This window comes from Coenobita brevimanus, chromosome 1, assembly GCF_032717465.1.
Source record: "Coenobita brevimanus isolate Jiangsu-jjx chromosome 1, ASM3271746v2, whole genome shotgun sequence".
Taxonomy (NCBI): domain Eukaryota; kingdom Metazoa; phylum Arthropoda; class Malacostraca; order Decapoda; family Coenobitidae; genus Coenobita; species Coenobita brevimanus.
Genome location: NC_136954.1, coordinates 60,575,465 through 60,590,651, shown reverse-complemented (window position 1 = coordinate 60,590,651; position 15,187 = coordinate 60,575,465). Strand labels below are relative to the sequence as shown.

The window sequence follows — 15,187 nt, the reverse complement described above, 5'->3', positions numbered from 1 at the left end:
ACACCGTTTTTTCTACACCTAGAAATAACTACCTGTTGGTCATTTCTCGATGACTTCTTCTAGCCGGGGACATTGAGAGCAATCAAGGACCCACCAACAAATACACATGTCCAACATGCTAAAAACCTATCAGTTCGAGCTGACAGACAAAGGGTTCAGTTCAGTGCAGTTCCTGCAAGAACTGGACCCATTACACTTGCACAACACTTGCATCCAGAAAACATTACACAGACACCTGGACCTGCTCCTTATGCTCCTACCCCCCACCCACTAACCCCCTCCACCAGCCCTACTCCTACTTCCTCCACACCTCAGCCTAACCCACCGATCCTTCCCACACCATCCAATCCCCCAACCCCTTCCATTCCACCCCAGCCTAATCCACCCCAACCTTTACTTCCATCACAACCTTCTCCTACCCCTTCCCCTCCGCCGACACCCACCCCCCACCTCCCATCTGTGCTGCAGCACCCAACACACATTGCACACAGAACATAAGCATCCTTCAGTTAAACATAGATAACATAAACACCAAAAAACAAGAACTCACACAATTCATCAAGCAACAAAACATGCACAGTGCCATCTTACAAGAAACAAAACTACACAAAACACAAAAAACACCTACATTTCAAAATTTCACCACCATTATACAAGACTGGGCCGATGGCGGTGGCGGTTGGAGATGGTTGTGCATTACGTGTAACAGTTTAAATGTCAGAGATGACTGGAGGTTTTTCTTATATTAAGTGCTAAGGTTGGTCTCCCACAATTCAAACATTCTGGATTACAGTATGCTACCCTAGCTCCAGGCCCCATACACCCAGTAGTGGATAATGTGGGATTAATATTATTACATGTAGTTGTAGGTGGGGGTGCTCACCATCCACTCACTCGATATAGTGCTACTTTGGGTGTCTGCCCTTTCCTTTCTTCCTTCCCTTCCTTTTCTGTATTTCTTTCCTTCAGTCTTTCCTCATCTTTCTGCCTACAGGTGACTTTACACTCCCCCTTCTGTCTTACTTTCCTTCATTCTTTCCTTTCCCTTCTTCCTATGGGTGACTCTATGCTGAATGACAAACCAAATGGGTTCCTGTACACCAGGAAACCATTTACCACGCTGGATGGTAACCTCATAACCAAATTATGGCACCCAGTGGTTTAGTGAGCAATTAAGGCACTCCAATCGGATTGAGTTGGTGCAGGTTTATATCCAAGTGATGGTTTGGTTTTCATGCTCATGTAAAGCATCTCGGGGATGAGTGAGGCTGGTCACTCTCATCTTAAATGCCAGGACCAACTTGCCTAACCCCAGGCTCCTACACTTCTTGTGGGGCAACACGTGACTGGATGGTGGATGAAATATTATTTTTTTTCCATATATAGTAAACTCCCAGTTATTCATTGTCACAATATCTGTCTCAGTATCCAGCTCTGCTGGGTTGACATTATTAAGTAATATCTGATGAAATTATGCAACACCTGGCGCTGAAACGGGACAGCCGGCGGTTCTATGCAATATCTGGTGTCGAGGTGTATCGACCAGCTCATAAGCTGTAGCCAACTGGCACCTGGTAAATCCCCAAAATGCACCAGCCAGTGAGAACTCCTGCTACGTGCCAGCCAATCAGAATCCATCGCGAGAGCAGCTCACCTGGTGCACTGAGCATACCACCATGCTCTCATTCTCACCTGTGGATCTCATGGATGTCTGTTCTCTTCGCTCTGCTGATTATGCAGTCACGAAACCCTAGTGCTGTGATTACCTCTTTGGCGTCCAGTGCTCATTGTTGTTGCACGGCTTATGGCCTTTCAGTGCTCATGTCCTAGTGCTCTATTGTGATCTTGAAATTATGACTGCATGTGGTTCAGTACAGTGCTGTACTGCATGTTGTACAACTCTAACCTCCATCGATGCCAGCAGTTGGTGAGTACATTATTTACTGTATTACTGTAGTGTATCAATACTGTATTGTATTTTATGCTTAGTTTTCATCTTTTACTCATAGGAATGTTTTTAGGATAGAGGGTCAAGACAGATGATAATGCAATATCCAGCACAGTGCTGAATGTTGAGCCAATGGGAGGGTACTATGCAATGTCCAGCGTTTCACTTCATTCAGCGTAGGGTTTGGCTGAAATACAATGGATAATTGAGAGTTTACTGTAGTGCAGGAAATTAAATCCACATCAAAAGTGCCTTGCCAGGTTGCAAAGCCTGGATAGCACTCACTCATACAGTATGCTCACCGGCCAGGCAGGCTGTTTGTCACTTTATGCATATTTCTTACAGTGGCAAGGTTGAAGGGACACACATAATCCTTGGTACACCCTTGTGGTGAGTTTTGCCACTTTAAGCTGCTTTCTCACATACTCCACAAAATCATATCCATGCTTATAGAATCAGTATGTGATGCAAAATGTATTATTGATATAGCAGCTGAAGAATGAGTGTGTTTGAGGTGTTGGAACACAACGTTAGGTGATTGTAATATAGAACATTTAAGTGTAGATAGTTGATTGATGTACGTGCCATTTGGTTTTTCACCTACGTACTGTAATATCACTTGGGGCATAGACCAGTCCACTACCTTTACTTCCTGGACAGTGGTAACCAAGCTTTAGGCCCCTTTACCCCACTAGAGTTTTCTGGGATTGGCTGATATTGTTTGCTGTTTTCAGGTGACCCGAGGAGCTATGTGTCCAGTGTTGATGAGACATGAGTTCCGGCACACCTCAGCTTCACCTCAGCTCCGAGTGGTTCACTACATGCCCACCAGGGAGTTTAGGGAGTACATTGTCATAGCTAATGCTGCTGCTCAGGTCAGTTCTTTCTTATCCTCTTGCTCTCATTTTTCACTCCATTTGTCTCACTCCATGTTTACCAACTTTCTCATTCTAATTTTTTCCCACTGTAGGCCATATCTGGCTGATCATTACAGTTACTTCAGCTGTCTCTCTTCATTTTGTTTCTGGTTTCCTTTTTTTTTTTTTTCAGATTTATATCCCTTTTATTCAGTTGAAATGTGTTTTTCCTGGAAATTTTGTGGAAGGCATTTAATTGGAAGGAATGTGAGTGTAAAGTGGAGGTAATGTAAGAATATGTTCTGGAAGGAGGTAAAGAGAGTTAGACAGGGTGATAAAGAAGTTGAAGGGGAGTGAAAGATGAAAATGGTAGATTTATAGTGAAGAAGGGAGACAAAGTAAGCAGATGGAGAGAACACTTTAAGTAACTGGTAAACATAGAGAATGAAAGTCATCATCATCATCATCCGGACCTCCTTTCCACCATAGGGCAGGGTGAGGAGTAGCAACGTCAAGACAGCCCAAGTTTGCCCAGTCCAATTGGCCACGCCTCCATTCACTCACCATTTAAACCCCCGGAATCCCGGCTCTACCTGATACACCAAAATCTTTCACCACATTCTGTAGCTTCACATAAACCAATCCGATAGAGTCAGTCTGGACGCTGACACTTTAAAAAAGGGTTGCCAAATCCCTGATCATGCACTTCTTCTCACAACATTCATCCAGCCAGCTCAGTCTCTTGTCAGTTCCCTAGACTCATGGACTTCCAGACCTCTCTTCCTCACACACTCATCCACCATATCCCTTCACTTTCTCTTTGGCCTACCTTGCCTCCTCCCTCCTTCAGATTCGCTCAGATATAATTTTTTCACCACTCTATTGTTATCCATTCTTTCCACACGACAATACCATCTCAGTACACTCTTTTCGATTCTGGTGTCCACAGACTTCCTTACTCTGCATCTTTCACATATCACATTATTTCGTATCCTATCCACTCTCTGTACTCCACATGCATTCCTCAGCAGTCCCATGTCCACTGATCTCACCCTTGGCTTTTAATTTTCATGCCACACCATCATCTCACATCCATATGTTGAAGTTGGCACTAACACTCCTTCATGTAAGCCTCGTGCAGCTGTAACACGTAGGCCGCCGTTTCTTATCAAGGACTTCGTAGCACCAGCTACTTTCCTTCCTTGCGTCATGCTCCTTTCCACTTCTTTTGCACATTTTCCTCTCTTTTCTATCACAGTACCCAGGTTTTTGAACTCTCTCACCAATTCTAGTCTCTTCATTCGCTGTAACATCACACTGGGAGTCACCTTCTGTCTCGATTACCACCACTTTGCTCCTTTCTGCATTTACTCTCAAGGCATGATGCTCACAGACACCAGCAAAACTCTGCACTAGTCCACCAAGTTCTTGTCCAGTATTTGCAAGTAGCACTGCATCATGAAATTAATGCAAGAATAAGTTGCTGGGGAATGGCTGGGAGAAGGAGGATGGTGAGAAGGGAGGAAGAGATCAGTAAGATGGAAATAGTGGAAACAGTGAAGAAAGTCAAAATGGGGAAAGTCCCAGGAATTGATGGAGTGTGTGGTGAAATGATGAATCATGGGGGAGAGATAGTTGTGGAATGGATTTGGAAGATGTCCAAATTGGCCTGGGAGGAAGGTAGAGTCTTGGAGAATTGGAAGTCAGGTATAATTATTCCCCTTTACAAAGGAAAAGGGGAAAAAGGAGTGTCTGGTTATCACTGGGGCATGTCTTCTTAGGGTAATTGGAAAAATATGATAGAATATATATTGACAGAGTTAGGGAAATAACAAAGGAATTAGTTGGAGAAGAATAGGGACGTTTTAGGAAGGGAAGTGGTTGTGTAGATCAGATATTCATCCTTAGGTCTGTAGTGGAAAAGTTTCTAGAGAAGTAAGAGAAGTTGTATGCAGTCTTCATGGATGTGGAGAAAGCATACGACATAGTGGATAGACAAGGAACGTGGAAAATACTAAGAATATATGGTGTAAATGGAAGTTGTTGAATGCCGTGAAGAGTATGTATGAGGGTGCTAATGCTGCAGTGCATGTAGATTGCGAACTGACTGAATTTTCCTGTCTGAATATTGCACTGAAACAGGGATGTCTCATGTTTCCATGGTTGTTCAGTCTGTATATGGATGGGGTTATAAAAGAGATACAAGGTAGGGCAGTGGATGTTGGAGTGGCGCTAATGAGAGAGGGCAGCGTTTGGAACTTCCTGTAATGTTGTTTGCAGATGATACTGTACTGTTAAGTGAAGATGAAAGGGAACTGCATGGGTTGGTGAATGAGTTTGGGAGAATGTGTAGGAAATGGAATCTAAAGATGAATGTGGAGAAGAGTAAAGTAATGGTCTTTGAGAGAAGTGAAGTCACTGAATGTGCAGTGAGGCTGGATGAGGAGGAAATGGAAAATGTGAGTGCGTTTAACCCCTAACCGCCGGCTGACGTGTATAGCCGTCACGATTTTGGGCAAGAAGCAACGCTGGTTGATGTGTATAGTGTCTTTTTGCCACCCTTCCAACTTTAACTTATCCTTACTCATCGATTGGACCACTTGGAGACGTGGGGATACTTTCATTTGAAAGAGGAAGAGTTGTTGAGTCTCTTGTATCTTTAATTTTTTCTCTAGCTGTTATAGTTTGCATGATATTAGGGTTTGAAGTAAGGGTATTTTTTTCCGTCATGGATATCCTCCGTAGGGAGGAGCGTGTGACTTCGGGAAACCTCCGGCATGTAGGGGTTAAGTACATGGCTATTGTGATGAGTAAGGATGAAAGATTGAAAGATGAAGTGCTTGAAAGGGTACAACAAGGAAGAAAGGTGGCTGGTTCTTTGAAAGCAGTGATAAGAAATAGGAAATTGAACGTGAAAGTAAAAAAAAGTTGATGCATGATAAAACAGTAAACCCTCATTAATTCGTTCTTCAATAAATCGTAATTCGAAATCATAGAGGCTATCATGGAAAAATTTTTAAAAATTCAGCTTGTAAAAATTTCCATTAATTCATGGAAACACGAAGTAATGAGGTTAAAGTTGTAGTCATGACGCAAGAGGCTCCACATGGTAACGTGTTTTGGAGAGAATAGTTTGTATTAAACTGTTTACTCGCAGGAAAAGTGCGTGTTAGGCTTGTAAACAAACACTTAACTCGCACCCATGCCTCTGCGACGCTCAGTTTGTCGTCATTCTTTGCTTGCGATGCGTCTCTCTCTGCTCGCTAGTGCTTTTGCTTGTGTTACACTTTGTTTATTGTGCTAAAAGACCTACATACCCTGCCATCATGTCTTCTGACAAGGAAAACAGCAGTGATGAGCAGGAAGAGGCCCCCACTTACGAGCTTTCAGATTTTTGTTATTTCCTTGACAAGACTATGGAATTTATGGTGCAGTACAGTAGTTTTGAAAACTTTTATTCAGTGGTGAGAGATACGAGGGTATTGTGATGAAGAGGCAGCAGATGGCTCTCAAACAAAAAAAAAAATCAGTGAATTTTTTAAGCCACCAGTTGCACCTAGGGAGCCTCAGCCATCCTGCAGCAGTGAGTCTTCAGGCAGCATTCTGGACTGCCTAGTTTCCTCAGACTTACCAGAGGAAATTTTCCAGGCTGACAGTGACAGTGATTAAATGATAAGTCCATAGTGTGTAAGTGCACAGTGCTGACAGTGACAGTGAATAAAGTAGTATGAGTGTACAGTACTGTAAGTTTGTCTAAATCAGGGGTGGCAAACGTCTGGCCTCCGTTCCGTATAAGGCCCACAAGACCATTTGATCAGGCCCGCGAGGCAATTCATAAATGCAATTTCATAAACTCATGAATAATGATATATAACGAAAGTGAGTAAGCACTGTGTTGACAAGATACAGACTGGGATATTAAACACTCTTAAATCAATGAAGATCTATGCGTACAATGTAAGAAGCCTCGCTGAAGATTACAAACTTGATAACTTAATGGCTGAACTGGAAAACATTAGTTGGGATATTGTAGGTTTGAGTGAGACCCACAGAAAAAAAGAAAAAGTAATTCAGCTTAATGACAGTGGCCACCTATTTTACCACAGAGGAAGGGAAAATGAAAGAGTTAGTGCTGTAGGATTTCTAATTAACAGAAATCTTGCAGAAAACATTGTTAAATTCAGCAGTGCATCTGACAGAGCAGCAGTGGTTGTAATTAGACTGTGCAAAAAATATACCCTGAAAGTGATACAAGTATATGCACCAACTTCTCAGAGCTCAGATGAAGAAATTGAAACATTCTATGATGACATCTCCCAAATTATGGAAGAGAAAAAGACCACCTATACTATACTCATGGGAGACTTCAATGCAAAAGTTGGAAAATCAAAAAATGGAGAAGCATGTATGGGCAAATTTGGAGTCGGAGAAAGGAACGAAAGAGGAGAAATGTTGGTAAACTTTGCAGAAATGTTTAACATGAGAATAATGAACACATTCTTTCACAAAAGAACAGGGAGAAAGTGGACCTGGAGAAGCCCAAATGGAGAAACAAAGAATGAAATCAACTTCATTATAGCAAATAAGAATAACACAATCACAAACCTCACAGTTATCAACAAAGTAAATATTGGAAGTGACCATAGAATGGTGGGTTGCACAGCAAGATTCAATTTCAAAAGTGAAAGAAAGAAGATGATAAAGACAAAAAGATATGCCCAATAAAAGTCAGTGAAAACAAAGCAGCTTTTCAGTTGGAAATAAGGAACAGATTTCAGGCTCTCAGTTATGCTGAATGTGACATTGATGAGTTGAATGACAGACTAACAAAAGTCCTAAAAGAATCAGCGGAGGTAGTAGGAAAACCTAATACAACCAAAGCCGGGAAGTATTCAGAGAAGACACTTGACCTTATGAAAAAAAGAAAGGTAATGAAAGTAAAAACAAAGAAAGATGAAATAGAACGAGTGGAATTAAATAAGATTATCAACAAAAGACAAAGAGAATTAAAAAGAAAGAGAAACATGGATCAAATCAAAGAAACCATCAAAAAAGGCTGAAACAGGTCCGAAATGAAATGGCATTTGGAAAGCAACAAATTACATCACTAAAAGACAAAAACGGTGAAGCCATTAAATGCAGAGATGTGATGCTGAAGCGAGTTGAAGAATTTTACAAAGAACTGTATGCATCAAAGACAGTAGTACCAATAGCTAACTTTTCTGTTGACACAAGTGAAATACTTGAGATAACACCAGATGAAATATATATTTCTCTTAAAAACATGAAAAGAGGGAAGGCTCCGGCAGAAGATGGAATAGTAGCAGATTTACTGTTAGATGCAGGAGCAGAAGTACAAAATAGGCTTGCTCACTTATTTACCCAATGTATAAAACAGAAGAAAATTCCCAAAGCATAGTGTAATGCAATTGTTATTCTACTTTATAAAAAAGGCGACTCAAAAAACCTTAGTAACTATCGACCCATTAGCTTGCTATCAGTCATTTACAAACTTTTCACTAAAGTCCTTGCAAACAGAATAGCTACAAATTTGGAGGAAAACCAACCTCGTGAACAGGCAGGATTCCGATGCGGGTATTTGACCACTGATCATCTGCACACAATGAATCAGTTACTTGAGAAAACTACAGAATATAATAAACCACTGTGCTTAGGTTTTGTTGATTACGAAAAGCCTTTCGACTCAGTGGAGCACATAGCAATTATAAATTCATTGCGAGAACAAGGAGTGAATGTGAACATTGTAAAACTGCTCGAAAACATATATAAAGAGGGAACTGCTACAGTTAAATTACATAAGGACTCGAAAAAAATTAAGATTGAGAAGGGCATGCATCAGGGAGATACAATTTCACCAAAGTTATTTACAGCATGCCTAGAAAGTATTTTCAGAAAGCTAGACTGGGAAAAACAAAGGAGTGAACATAGATGGAGAAAAGCTAAACCATTTAAGATTTGCAGATGACATTGTCCTAATCTCAGAAACAGCAGAGACATTGCAAGAAGTGTTAAATGACCTGAACAGAGAAAGTCTCAAAGTAGGGCTAAAGATGAACCGGAGTAAAACTAAAGTAATGTTTAATCCTCAAACACCAAAGAGCGTCATAAGAATAAGTGGAGAAATTCTTGAAGAAGTTGAGGAGTACAATTACCTTGGGCAAATACTAAAATTAACGAAAGATAATGATAGCGAAATAAAAAGACGCATTACAATTGGATGGAAAGCTTTCGGTAAACATAGAGACGTTATGAAAAGTAGCTTGCCAGTTTGTATGAAACGAAAAGTATATAACGAATGTATAATTCCAGCCATGACGTATGGTTGTGAGACTTGGGAACTGACAAAATCGATGGAAAATAGATTAATTCATTCTCAGAGAGCAATGGAAAGATTAATGTTGGGAATATCTTTAAGAGACAGGAAAAGATCAACCTGAGTGAGAGAGCAGACTAAAGTCAAAGATATTATAGAAGTTATAAAAGAACAGAATGGAGGTGGGCAGGCCATATAGCAAGAACAAGGGATAATCAATGGAGCAAGATTTTGATTGACTGGACACCAAGAGATGGTAAGCGTAGCAGAAAAAGGCCAGACAGGAGGTGGAGAGATGAGATAGAGAAATTTGCAGGGAAAACGTGGCAAAGATTGGCTCAGCCAAGGAATTCGTGGAGAAGGTTGGGGGAGGCCTTTGTTCAGCAGTGGACTTATAATGGTTGCTGCTGCTGCTGCTGCTGATATATATATATATATATATATATATATATATATATATATATAATGTACTGGGCTAAGTTGATAAATTTGTATGGCCCGCGAATGATGTTAAAAATATCCTAATGGCCCTTAATAGGAGAAAGGTTCCCCACCCCATGTCCAAATAATGTTCTGTAGGTTAAGTGATGTAAGTGATAAAGTACTGTAATGGCCTTTACAGTGTATAGTATAGTAATCTAAGTGTGTGTACTCAAAGTGCAGAAAGTGCTAAGTGTTTTTAATAGAAAAGTGTTCAGAAAAGTGACCTAGAGCCCCCTAATCCATCTCTTCACCCTGCCAAAGCCAAAGACCTCATCCAAGCTTGAATACTTCCCTGCAGTACCAGAACAAGGTAAGGTTCTATTAGTTTTATTTTATTTTATTTTATTTTTTTTTTAATGTACTGTACTGTATAATGTGTTTTTGGAGGGAGTGGGGGGAGACCTTCCCAATAACTCGTAAAAAATATTAACTCGTAGAGGGTTGGAACCCAATTATCACGAGTTAATGAGGGTTTACTGTATTGTGATAATAACTTATAGAAGTGAAGCTTGGACCTTGTTGGAAGGACATGAGTCAAGAGTGCGAGCAGTGGAAATGAGTTATTTGAGAGGAGCATGTGGAGTTACGTGGAGAGACAGACTGACAAGTGAGGAAGTGATGGAGCATTGTGGTGTGAATGTGGATGTGACAGAAAGCATTAGGAGAAATAAATTTGGCCATGTGGAGAGGATAGAGAGTGAGACTAACAAGGAGAGTGTATGTGAGTGAAGTAGAGGGGGGGGAGAGGGAGAGGGAGGCTGAGGATGAGATTGAAGGATGGAGTGGAGAGGTATATGAGAGAGGGGGATATGAGCTGGGAGGAGGACAGTGAAATGGCAAGGGACAGGGTGGCAGTTTTTTTGTGGCCACCCCTTACGGGATTGAGGCATCTGACAATAGATAGATAAATAGATAGTTATTTAATTGGTGATGGAATCCATGGGTATGGAAGTAGATTTATTTCACTGATGCCATGCCACATCCTACAAGTTATCCCAGTATGGATGACCAGTAATAAAAATCTCTAGGCTGTTTTGTCCTTAGCCATATCTGTTGGCCTTTTAACCATTTGGAGTGGAGAGGTATATGAGAGAAGGGGGTGTGGGCTGGGTGGAGGGCAGAAAAATGGCAGGGGACAGGCAACATGGAGGCTCTTTGTGTGTGGCTACCCCATACGGGATTAAGGCGTGTGGCAGTAGATAAATAGATAGCTAGATAGTCTTCCAAAAGATTTCAGTGTCCTATTTTCTCACAGACTGAAGCTACATAGTCATAATTTTTGCGGCCAGGTTATTTACTCACTCATAAAATATATGCACTCGTAAAATAACCAATATATGCTCTGCACTCCCCTGGTCAATACAGATGGAGGCTACCACAGAAAGTAGTCGTGAAGGGTGGGAAAACATGGAAGTTGATACAGAGACACCCATTCATGTGTCGTGCAGCCGCCTCAAACCAGGGATTGCATGGGACCTGCTGTCTCGGGAGGCTACCAGTTCCACCCGGCAGGTCCTGACCAATGTCACACCCAGCCCTACCTCAGCTGTCACTGCAATGGAGATCATCACACCCCAGCCAGGCGGAGTCTACCTCAGCAGCAAGTGTGAGACTTGGCTGTTGCTTTAACTACTTTCTGATAGTGTTCACTGTGTAGCATCATTATCAGCATTGTCACTGTAATTAAAACAATGCCATGCATTCCAGAGCACATAGAAGGGACTTTTCTGGTTGCCTAGAAACCCTCCTGCCCATCAAATGATATAATATGCAACATACCTTTATATTTCATAGCAGTTTAGTTAAAGTGTTAGCAACATTTTAGGTAGTTCCCTCCAAGAGTTCCTAGTAAAATCATCCCCCACTCATAAATGCCATGGGAATCCCATACAATGCAAAGTTTGCCTCTACCTCCGCATAAAATCTCAGTACAGTCGACCCTCTGTCATCGCGGGGGATAGGGGCCTGAGACCCCCGCGAAGATCGAAAATCCGTGTAAAATTGGTGCCCCCCTAAAAACACCCCTAGCCCCCCATTTCCTTCTTTAATGAAAGAAAACCCCTGTGTACATGTCAATAAACACTTTATTTATAATTAAAGTATGAAAAATATAGTTTAATTTCGTAGGTGGATGGCAGCTCACACTGCTTGTCACAGCTACACTCTCACCCACCACCACTGTTACCAGGATTTTCCCTCATGTAACTTGTCCAGCAATTCTACCTTCTCCAGCAGGTTCAATACCTTCTTCTGGCGCTTTGGGGTGCCTACAGGAGATGTCTTGGCTGCTCTCTTAGGGCCCATGGTAAATAAAATGATGGTGTCATGGAGAGATCAGCGAGTACAAGCACACACAAGCATGGTCACAGTGAGAATGGGTTTCAGGACAATTCGCCATCAAGTCCATTCGCAGTCACAACACTCTATCTATCTATCTATCTATTGCCAGACGCCTCAATCCCGTTTGGGGTGGCCACAAACAAATCGCCTCCAAGTCGCCCTGTCCCCTGCCATTTCACTGCCCTGCTCCCAACTCACACCCCCCTCTCTCATATACCTCTCCACCCCATCCCTCCATCTCATCCTCAGCCTCCCCTTCCCTCTTCCCCCCTCCACCTCACTCACATACAGTACACACTCTTCGTCAGTCTTTCACCCTCCATCCTCTCCACATGGCCAAACCACCTCAGTGTGTTCCTCATAACGCTTCCTATCACATCCACATCCACACCACAATGCTTCTTTATATCCTCATTCGTCAGCCTGTCTCGTCATGTGACTCCACAGGCTCCTCTTAAATAACTCATTTCCACTGCTCTCACTCTTGACTTGTGTCCTTCCAACAACGTCCAAGCTTCACTTCCATACGTTAGAGTTGGTATCACAATACTGTCATGTAGTAACTTTTTCACTTCCATGCACACTTCCCTGTTTCTTATCACTGCTTTCAAAGAACCAGCAACCTTTCTTCCCTGCTGTACCCTTTCAAGCACTTCACCCTCCAAACCTCCATCCTTACTCATCACACTACCCAAGTACTTAAACGTACTCACATTTTCCAATTCCTCACCATCCAACCTCGCTGTACATTCACTGACTTCACCTCTCTCAAAGACAATCACTTTACTCTTCCCTACATTCACATTTAGATTCCGTTTCTCACACACTCTCCCACACTCATCCACCAAACCTTGCAGCTCCCCTTCGTCTTCACTCAACAACACAGTATCATCTGCAAACAACAGTACAGGGAGTTTCCAAACACTATCCTCTCTCACCAGGGCCACTCCAACATCCACTACCCTACCTTTTACCTCTTTTATTACCCCATCCATGTACAGATTGAACAACCATGGAGACATGACACATTCCTGTTTCAACCCAACTTTCAAAGAGAAAAATTCACTTAGTTCACCATCCACACGCGCTGCAGCCTTCACACCATTGTACATACTCTTCACAGCATTCAACAACTTCCCATCTACTCCATATATTCTTAACACTTTCCACAATCCTTGTCTATCCACCGTGTCATATGCTTTCTCCAAATCCATGAAAGCTGCATACAACTTCTTTCCCTTCTCTAGAAACTTTTCCACTAAAGATCTAAGAATCAATATCTGATCTACACAACCTCTTCCCTTCCTAAAGCCTCACTGTGCTTCTCCAACTAATTTTGTCCTGTTCTTTCTCTAACTCTGTCAATAAGTATCCTACCATACACTTTTCCTATTATACTAAGAAGACAAATACCCCTATGATTACCACATACTTCTTTTTCCCCTTTTCCTTTGTACAAGGGAATAATTATACCTGACTTCCAATCCTCCGGGACTCTACCTTCCTCCCAGGCCAATCTGCACATCTTCCACATCCATTCTATTACTATCTTTCCCCCATGCTTCATCATTTCACCACACACTCCATCAATTCCTGGGGCTTTCCCCGATTTAACTTTCTTCATTGCTTCCACAACTTCTATCCTACTGATTTCTTCCTGTCTTCTCACCTCCCTCCTTCTCTCAGCCATTCCCTAGCCACTTATACTCGCATTACTTCCATCCTCTATGTTCAACAATTCCTTAAAGTGTTCTCTCCATCTGCTCACTTTTTCTCCCTTCTCCACTAGTAATCTACCATTTTTATCTTTCACTCCCCTGCTAACTTCACTTCCACCTTGTCTTACTCTTTTCACCTCTTTCCGGAACATTTTCTTACAGTCCCTCCACTTTACACTTAAATTCCTTCCAAATTCCTCATCCACTCTTTTCTTACTCTCTCTTACTAATCTTTTCACCTCTCTCTTTCTTTCTACATATAACTCTCTCTTCCCCCTCTCAACTTCTTCCACGCCCCTATTTCTCATCCATTCATTGTATGCTTTCTTCTTTTGTGTCACAGCCTGTCTCACCTCTTCAGTCCACCACGCTGTTCCTTGCACTCCCCTCCGTCTTCTCTTCCTTCCACACACCACATCACAACAATAATAAAACAATTCGCCGTCAGGACTTTTCGCTGTCAGGACAATTCCTCATCATTTATTCACATACTATAATAGTCTTTTAAATATACGAGTTTTTAAAAGTGGTGGTGGTTTATTGTTTTTATAATAAATGTAGTGACATCTGTTGAGGCTCAGCCATATCTTTCCCCACGGTTTGCGTCCACTATGGCAGATCAGAATAACACGTTGGATATTGTCATTTGAGATTAATATATACTTGTACCTCTTCAGAGTCGTTTTAAAATATACCCAGGATGCTGTAGTACCAATGAAAATTAATGAAGACAGCTACGGGTGACGCTAGAATATAATTCAAAGTCGACTACAGCGAAGTAGAAACACGTTAATTATTGGCTAAAAGTGCAACTTATAAATGATATCCAAAGCCTGTGCTATTGAATGAACATAGACTTTGATAGATCCCCCTGAAAATTAGTTATTAAAATATTAATTATTCAAAAATAAGCATATTTATAGAATGACTGGGAATCGTCCAGGGTGCGAATTGTCTTGACGGGGAATCGTCCATGTTTTGACGGTGAATTGTCTGACGGTGAATTGACTTGACAGCAAATTAGCTCGGAACCTGAGAATGAGAGAGCCTGCCGCGAGAGATTCAAAACAATGCGGGGGTGGTGCGGGTGGCGCTGCGGGTGGTATGCAGCGTGTGGTGCGCAGTTTGAATGTGTTTCCATTTTTCTCTGGACTTCAAAAAAGGTGATTTGGTTTCACTGGTGACAAACCGCGAACAATCGAAACCGCAAACAGCGGAACCGCGAGGACAGAGGGTCGACTGCACTGTATTTGGGTTGTGGTACAGATTTACCCTTCTGGGCTGGACACCCACAGCAATTGCTGGAAACATTACAGACAGAAATCAGTGATGTAGAAAGACTTTTAATGGCGGAGTGTTTGCTTTGGGTTTGACTCTTTTATACTAGTGACTGAATCCTGTGCCCAAGAGTGATGATTGGTGGCCATACTTTGTGTCAGCTAACATGTCTCTTGATTTGCAACTTCTCCAAAAAGTTGCCTCTCATTGGCATAGGTAATTTTCTTCA

General features: G+C 41.9%; 1 protein-coding gene across 1 annotated transcript in view; it reads left to right on the top strand.

Annotated features, from left to right (window-relative positions):
- Positions 1–15,187, top strand: part of LOC145399543 (uncharacterized) — a 257,044-nt gene that overhangs the window by 70,835 nt on the left and 171,022 nt on the right. Inside the window, exons 12-13 of the mRNA XM_080272155.1 lie at positions 2,683–2,823; positions 10,988–11,228. Of these exons, the coding sequence (XP_080128281.1) occupies positions 2,683–2,823; positions 10,988–11,228 (382 nt within the window). The remainder of the gene's footprint in view (positions 1–2,682; positions 2,824–10,987; positions 11,229–15,187) is intronic.